Genomic DNA, 8,467 nt, shown 5'->3' on the forward strand with positions numbered 1-8,467 from the left:
TGTCTCGTCTGCTCCCTTCCTTCGTCCCTCCGCTCTGTCTCTCTCGCTCTGTCTCTCGCGCGCTCTCTCTCGCTCTGTGTCCGCCTCTCTCGCTCTGTGTCGCGCTCTCTCGCTCTGTGTCGCGCTCTCTCGCTCTGTGTCGCGCTCTCTCTCGCGATCTGTGTCGCGCTCTCTCTCGCGATCTGTGTGCCGCTCTCTCTCGCTCTGTGTCGCGCTCTCTCTCGCGATCTGTGTCGCGCTCTCTCTCTCGCGATCTGTGTCGCGCTCTCTCTCGCGATCCTGTGTCCGCTCCTCTCTCCGCGATCTGTGTCGCGCTCTCTCTCGCGATCTGTGTCGCGCTCTCTCTCGCGATCTGTGTCGCGCTCTCTCCTCCGATCTGTGTCGCGCTTTTCTCTCGCGATCTGTGTCGCGCTCTCTCTCGCGCATCTGTGTCGCGCTCTCTCTCGCGATCTGTGTCGCGCTCTCTCTCGATCTGTGTCGCGCTCTCTCTCGCGATCTGTGTCGCGTCTCTCTCGCGATCTGTGTCGCGCTCTCCTCCCGTCTGTGTCGCGCTCTTCTCGCGATCTGTGTCGCGCTCTCTCTCTCTCTCTCTCTCTCTCTCTTCTTCTGTCTGTTTCTGTTGTCTCTCTCTTTCTGTGTCTCTGTCTGTCTGTCTCTCTCTTTCTGTCTCTCGCTCGCTCTGTCTCTCGCTCTGTCTCTCGCTCTCTCTGTCTCTCGCTCTCTCTGTCTCTCTCGCTCGCTCTGTCTCTCGCTCGCTCGTCTCTCGCTCGCTCGCTCTGTCTCGCTCGCTCTGTCTCTCGCTCGCTCTGTCTCTCGCTCGCTCTGTCTCTCGCTCGCTCGTCTCTCGTCGCTCGTCGCTCGCTCGCTCTGTCTCTCGCTCGCTCTGTCTCTCTCTCGCTCTGTCTCTCGCTCGCTCTGTCTCTCGCTCGCTCTGTCTCTCGCTCGCTCTGTTTCTCTCGCTCGCTCTGTCTCTCTCTCGCTCTGTCTCTCGCTCTGTCTCTCGCTCTGTCTCTCGCTCTCTCGCTCTGTCTCTCGCTCTGTTCTTCGCTCTGTCTCTCGCTCTGTCTCTCGCTCTGTCTCTCGCTCTGTCTCTCGCTCCGTCTCGCACTATCTCTCGCGCGCTCTCTCTCGCTCTGTGTCGCGCTCTCTCTCGCTCTGTGTCGCGCTCTCTCTCGCGATCTGTGTCGCGCTCTCTCTCTCGCAATCTGTGTCGCGCTCTCTCTCTCGCGCTCTGTGTCGCGCTTTCTCTCTCTTTCTCTCTGTGTCGCGCTTTCTCTCTCTCTTCTCTCTGTGTCGCGCTTTCTCTCTGTGTCGCGATCTGTTGTCGCGCTCTCTCTCGCGATCTCTGTGTCCGCTCTCTTCTCCGATCTGTGGTCGCGCTCCTCTCTCTCGCATCTGTGTCGCGCTCTCTCTCTCGCGCTCTGTGTCGCGCTTTCTCTCTCTCTTTCTCTCTGTGTCGCGCTTTCTCTCTTCCTCTTTCTTCTCTGTGTCGCCTCTTCTCTCTCTCTCTCTGTGTTCGCTTTCTCTCTCTCTCTTTCTCTCTGTGTCGCGCTTTCTCTCTCTCTCTGTGTCGCGCTCTTTCTCTCTGTGTCGCTTTCTCTCTCTGTGTCGCAATCTCTCTCTCGCTCTCTTTCTCAAATTTCTCAAATTTGGGGAAATGACACTATTGTTCTATATTTTTTACATTTTGTCAAGAAATGCAGCTCTGCCTCAGGTTCTGCTGTTTTGCAGTGGTTACACATCTCTGTCTGTGTGTTTGATGTGGAGTGTGTAAATGCCAGTGGTCCGGGCCCATTAGGTCACACTTCAGAGGCAGGCAGGCAGCTGGGTTTAGGGGCCGGTAACGATTGCTAGGTATGGTGTGAAGTGAGGGAGTGAGAAAGAGAGCGGGGGAGGGAGGGAAGTTGATGTGTGTGTCAGTGTGTTTGAACACTTCAAAGACGAGAGAGAGAGAGATACACACACATGTGAGATACACACACGTTATCTGCTGAGGACTAGCTTGTCAGTGTGACATCACTCACATGACTTGGTTCACTGTTTCACCGTTTCCCACACTCCTTCCCTCCCACTACAGTAACACTAACAGCTCTCTGTTCTCTCTCTAGGCACAGTCCCTTCAGACAGCACAAGACCAAAGACAAACATGAGATTGACCGGATGACGCTCACTATGGTAAGGCCTCCTTATGCGCACGTGCACACACACACACACACACACACTATGATAGATCGTTGTGTACACTACAGTGCACACAAAGCACACACACACACTCATTGAGATGTCCTTATGCGCACTTGAACACACAGCATGTGGTTAGTTCATGTTGACACAGAACAGAAGTACTCATACCTCTTGATTTATTCCACATGTTACAGCTTGAATTCAACATGGATTAAATAAATACTTTCTTTTAGAAATGTTTGCAAATTTATTGACCATGAAATATATAAATATCTCATTTACATAAGTATTCACACCCCTGAGTGAGTACTTTGTAGCACCTTTTGCAGCGATTACAGCTGTGAGTCTCTCTGGCTAAATCTAAGAGTATTCCACACCTGGATTGTGCAACATTTCCCCATTTATTATTTTCTAAATTCTTCAAGCTCTGTCACATTGGTTGTTGATCATTGTTAGACAACCATTTTCAGGTCTTGACATAGATTTTCAAGTAGATTTAAGTCAAAACTGTAACTCGGCCTTGTGTTTTAGGTTATTGTCCTGCTGAAAGGTGAATTAATTTCCCAGTGTCTGGTGGAAAGCAGACTGAACCAGGTTTTCCTCTAGGATTTTGTCCGACATTCCATTTCTTATTTCATCCTGATAAACTCCCCAGACCTTACCGATTTACAAACATACCCATAACATGATGCAGCCACCACTATGCTTGAAAATATGGAGAATGGTATTGAGTAATGTGGTGTATTAGATTTGACCCGAACGTAACACTTTGTATTCAGGACTAAAAGTAAATTGTTTTGCCACATTTTTTGCCTTATTACTTTGACATTGTAGTCATTTAGCAGACTCTTCTCCAGAGAGACTTAGTTAGTGCATCTTAAGATCGCTAGGTGGGACAACCACATATCACAGTCATAGTAATTACATTTTTCCTCAAATGAACCAAAACAGTAAAGTATGAGTTCAAGAAGGGTGGGTACTGTAGTGCCTTTTTTGAATATTATTCCGTACAGGCTTCCTTTTCACTCTGTCATTTAGGTTAGTATTGTGGAGTAACTACAATGTTGATCCATCCTCAGTTTCCTCCTATCACAGCCATTCAACTCTGTAACTGTTTTAAAGTCACCATTGGCCTCATGCTGAAATCCCTAAGCGGTTTCCTTCCTCTCCAGCAACTGAGTTAGAAAGGACACCTGTATCTTTGTAGTGACTGGGTGTATAGATACACCATCCAAAGTGTAATTAATAACTTCATGCTCAAAGGGAAATTCAGTGTCTGCTTTTTTTATTTGTTTTATCTATCAATAGGTGCCCTTCTTTGTGAGGCATTGAAAAACCTCCCTGGTCTTTGTGGTTGAATCTGTGTTTCAAATTCACTGCTTGATGAGGGACCTTACAGATAATTGTATGTGTGGGGTACAGAGATGAGGTAGTCATTCAACAACCATGTTAAACACTATTATTTCACACACAGTGAGTCCATGCAACTTATTATGTGACTTGTTAAGCACATTTTTACTCCTGAACGTATTTAGGTCATAACAAAGTGGTTGGATGCATTCACTCAAGACATTTCAACTTTTCATTTTTTATTAATTCGTTTTTTATGATCCACTGACATTATGGGGTATAGTGTGTATGCAGTGACAAAACATCTGTTTAATCAATTTTGAATTCAGATTGTAACACAACAAAATGTGTAAAAAGTCTAGGAATGTGAATACTGTCTGAAGGCCCTGTATACGCAAAGTAAGGATTTATCCTTCAATACACTGAAACAAAAGCACACACACACCCCCGCAGCAGTACATATCCTGGAGATAGCACCTTCACAGATGTTACAGAGAACTCCTCCTGCCAAGTCTCTGTGTCATAATGCCCAGGGAATGAGAGAGAGGCAGGAGAGGGAGCATTGAGAAAAGCTTCTGGCAGGAAAAAGGTGAATTTGCATCCTTACTTTGCATCCGTCTCTCTGCCTGCTACAAACAGCGTCAGATTACACATAGAGGGAGCGTCCCGAGTGGTGGTCTAAGGCACCGCATCGCAGTACTAGCTGTGCCACTAGAGATCCTGGTTCGAGTCCAGGCTCTGTCGCAGCCGGTCACGACCGGGGTGGCCTACATTTAGTCCAGCGTCAACCGGGTTAGGGGAGGGTTTGGCCGGCAGGGATCCCGTCCAACACTAGCGACTCCTGTGGGAGGCTGGGAGCAGTGCACGCTGACACGATTGCCAGGTCACGTGCTTCCTCCGACACAATCGTGCGGCTGGCTTCCGGGTTAAGCCAGCATTGTGCCAAGAAGCTTGGCTGGGTTGTGTTTCGGAGGGCGCATGGCTCTCGACCTTCGCCTCTCCCGAGTCCGTACGGGAGTTGCAGCGATGGGACAAGACTAACTACTAATTGGATACCATGAAATTGGGGAGAAAGAAAGCCATAGACTACGAGGGGAGGCCTAGACCAGCCGTGCCAAACCCTCTTGAGAAGCTACCCTCACGCAGGGTTTTGTTGCAAGCCTCAGGACCACGATTAGCTGGATCAGGTTTTAGAGCAGGGCTGGAACCAAAACCTGCACATGTGGTAGTTCTCCTTGAAGAGGGTTGGTCACCCCTGGTCGTGACTAGAGTATGTCTACTGTAGAAGACTATGGAGTATCAGAGCAGAGAGAACTGTTAGGAGGGGCTAAACAAGGAAAGTATTGTCAGTCGAGATTAAATCAGATTAGGTTTTAATCCAGCCACTTAATCTGAGTAATCTATATAATCCCTGTTAGGAATTCTGATTTAATGGTTTTATTAGATAAATGATCACCACCAAAGTTAGAGGGCTTGGAATGAGAGTGTTATGGAGGAGGACTGTGGACATACTATGGAACAAGGAATGATGGAGCACACATCCTCTTCTTCCCTCTCAATTTTCAATACATATTGAATAGGCTTTATTGTCATGATAAATCAAGTCAGTATTTTATCTTGTTAAAGAAGGAAATGAGACTAATCTCCTCTTTCTCTCTCTCCTCTCCATAGAACGTGGAGTTGCCAGACTCGTTCTCTGTGGAGCTGAAGGGTCTATTGGAGGGTCTGCTGCAGAGAGATGTGGTGAAAAGACTGGGCTGCCTGGGACGAGGGTACACACGTGCACACAACCACACACACCCAAACACCTGCTACTACTAACATCGTTTTACAATCATTGTTGTTAATGTCAGGTTCTAAGAAACTTCAACCTTGGACTGCATACCTCATAAACAGTATTTAACTGTTCTGGGCTAGCCATTTGTTTTTCAATGCACCAATAGAGTGCATTGTGCGTTGACACAAAAGCCATTTGTTTTTAAACAAAAGCCATTTGTTTTTACCATGCACCTGTCCTGAGCAACATAATTGAACATTTCCATTGGTTCTCTGTCCAACCTTGTGGCGGGTATAAGGCCTAGTGTGAATACTATGAAAGGCCAATACATTATAATAGTCCGTAACCTAGTTTGGTTTTGTTGGAAATACTGCCACCTGCTGTTAGGACATGAAACTGTTCCAATGTGAGAATGACCTGGCTTTTTCTCTCGCTCCCTTTCTCTCCACACACACACACACACACACACACACACACACACACACACACACACACACACACACACACACACACAACCACACACATACACACATACACACAACACACATACACACAGGGCCCCAGAGGTGAAGGAGCATCTGTTCTTCAAAGGCATTGACTGGCAGCAAGTGTATCTCCAGAAGGTAAGGCGTGTTTGTGTTGAATCAGGTGACCAGGTTCATTATAAAGTCTCCCAGTCTGGACAGTCGTCCCTGTTCTCTTTCTCTCCATCTGTTGCCATGGTTACTCCTCTGCTGTAGGAATGTAGGAGTTGCTTTGTTCACTCACCCTCTTTTCTTCTCTAATACCTATCCCCCTTTCTCTCCCCCCTCTTCCTTCTCTCTTCTCCTCCCTCTCCTCTCCTCCAGTATTCTCCCCCTCTCATCCCTCCTAGAGGAGAGGTAAATGCAGCAGATGCTTTTGACATTGGTTCCTTTGATGAGGAGGACACCAAGGGCATCAAGGTAAAGCTCCCAACACACACACCCCTTATCTCATGAAACCACCAAGGGCATCAAAGTCAAATCCACAGCATTATATAACCGCTAAAACGGTAATCCTGATATACACACTCACCTACATCATACTGCAACGCACACACACACGCACACATGCTCACACATGCTCACACATGCTCACACACACACACACACACACACACACACATGCTCACACACACACACGCTCACACATGCTCACACACATGGAGGCTGAGGTGTAACGTGACTCTATCAGTGTTCAGAGAGAAAGTCCTTCCAACAGAGGTTTAACATTACACAACAGTATTAGGAACATTGGGAGCGTTCCAGGCTGCCTTAATTACAGTGGTGCTGCACAGCTTAGCAGATCTCACAAGGACTGGTGTCGTGGTTCTCAGACATGACTTCACTTAGCCTTACACCTCATAGCTGTCTCCTTCCTCTCTCCTCTTCCTCTCTCTTCCTCCTCTCCCCTTTCACCTTTCCCTCTCTCCAGTTGTTGGACAGTGACCAGGAGTTGTATAAGAACTTCCCCCTGGTCATCTCAGAACGCTGGCAGCAGGAGGTGGCTGAGACGGTGTACGAGGCGGTCAACTCCGACACGGACAAGAACGAGGCCCGCAAGAGGGCCAAGAACAAACAGCTGCGCCACGAGGAGGGTAGGAGGACACACACGACGCACATCTCCACACACACAGACACACTGTCTTGCATGTGAGGTACGTAGGAAACTACTAGATCTTTCTGTCTCGGTCTCTTTCACTGTCTCGGTCTCTGTAAATGATTGTGCAAGTTGTAAGTTATTAAAATGGAAGGTGTGTGTTCCCTGTCTGCAGAGTGACCCAGAGTTTGTCCAGTGAAGAAGGAGCTGACCGAGGCGTTTCACTGAGGCCAGAAGCTGCTGCGTCCCGCCCCTTAAGGTCATTGGGATAGGGACGGCTGGGGGGGTGGAGCTCTTCAAACCTCCCCTGACACACCACAACAGCAACGGCCTGTAGGCCACACACCTGCACACACACACACCACATCTTATAATCATCCCCTATGAACCCGCCCCCCCAGCCCTAGACACATAAATCACAACAACACACACCAACACAAACACAGGAACACCCCACACTCTCGCCCTGGAGTGTGTATGGACCAAGCCGCCAAGCCTCTCCTTGAAAGCCAAAGCGTACCATGGACCCTGGGATGAAGGAAAGACGTCTGGTAAGGTAAGTTGCCATAGAAGATAGTGATCCTAGAGTGTTTTTCTCCACAGACACGCCGATACTCACTCGTACCTGCATGAAAAAACAAAACCCTGAAATTACAATTGAGTGAACAAATGGTTTCACCTCTCCCCCTCTTTCTAAAACATCTCCCAGCTTGTGCGTCATGTCATTCAGTTTAACAGTTAGCCGGTGATGGAGAGATCCCCACTGCAGACAATGACTGGATCTTCTCACTCCTCTTCAAACACCTCATGCACTGGCCAATTCGCTCGCCACAACCCATTGTGAAGCTGCATTCTGGGTCACAATCAGAAATCATCTGTTAATACCTGGGCAGAAGACAGGCTCAGATAAAGCACACGCTGCGGAGGTAAGAAGTGACACTTACTGACTGAAAGATGTTAGGTGCTCCGCTTGTTGTACTGCCTCTAATCTACACTCTTCTGTCATCCCAGCATTCTCTCTCGCCCAAGCAGATGAGCACCATGTAGACGCCACACCTACAATCATGCCGCCACTACTCCACACGGAACTTCGCATTCTGCACTGTGTAGTGGGTACTGGTGGGCGCGTGTGGATCGCTCTGTCATAGAGTACACGGTCAGGCAGTAAGGATCTGGGTGAGCTAGCGTGGCATAAAATCTCTACATCTGGATGGCTCTGGACAGAGAGAGGCTATTGGAGCAATTAGACATTCCATCTCTGACAGTAGGGTCTATCAGATGACACTGGAGGGGGGCCGCTAGGAAGAAAAGCTAGCACAAGAGATAGCAGCGAGAGCCAAAAGATTACTGGTCCCTGTCTCAGGACATGTAGCTCTCAACAAGGATGGAACTAGAGACCAACATGAACCTCGATCAGTCGACACTAGCTCGATGTTGTGTATGCTATTTGTCCGAGTGTGTTGCCTGGTGTGTGTGTGCTATGTCCGTGTGTGTGTGTGTGTGTGTGTGTGTGGTGTGTGTGTGTGTGTACGGCTA

General features: G+C 48.4%; 1 protein-coding gene across 1 annotated transcript in view; it reads left to right on the forward strand.

Annotated features, from left to right (window-relative positions):
- Positions 1 to 8,467, forward strand: part of LOC112070845 (G protein-coupled receptor kinase 3-like) — a 103,934-nt gene that overhangs the window by 89,624 nt on the left and 5,843 nt on the right. Inside the window, 5 exon segments of the mRNA XM_070439151.1 lie at positions 2,109 to 2,175; positions 5,206 to 5,306; positions 5,868 to 5,934; positions 6,160 to 6,255; positions 6,767 to 6,929. Coding sequence (XP_070295252.1) covers positions 2,109 to 2,175; positions 5,206 to 5,306; positions 5,868 to 5,934; positions 6,160 to 6,255; positions 6,767 to 6,929 — 494 coding nt within the window.

Source organism: Salvelinus sp. IW2-2015, unplaced genomic scaffold (genome assembly GCF_002910315.2).
Source record: "Salvelinus sp. IW2-2015 unplaced genomic scaffold, ASM291031v2 Un_scaffold1439, whole genome shotgun sequence".
NCBI classification, from domain to species: domain Eukaryota; kingdom Metazoa; phylum Chordata; class Actinopteri; order Salmoniformes; family Salmonidae; genus Salvelinus; species Salvelinus sp. IW2-2015.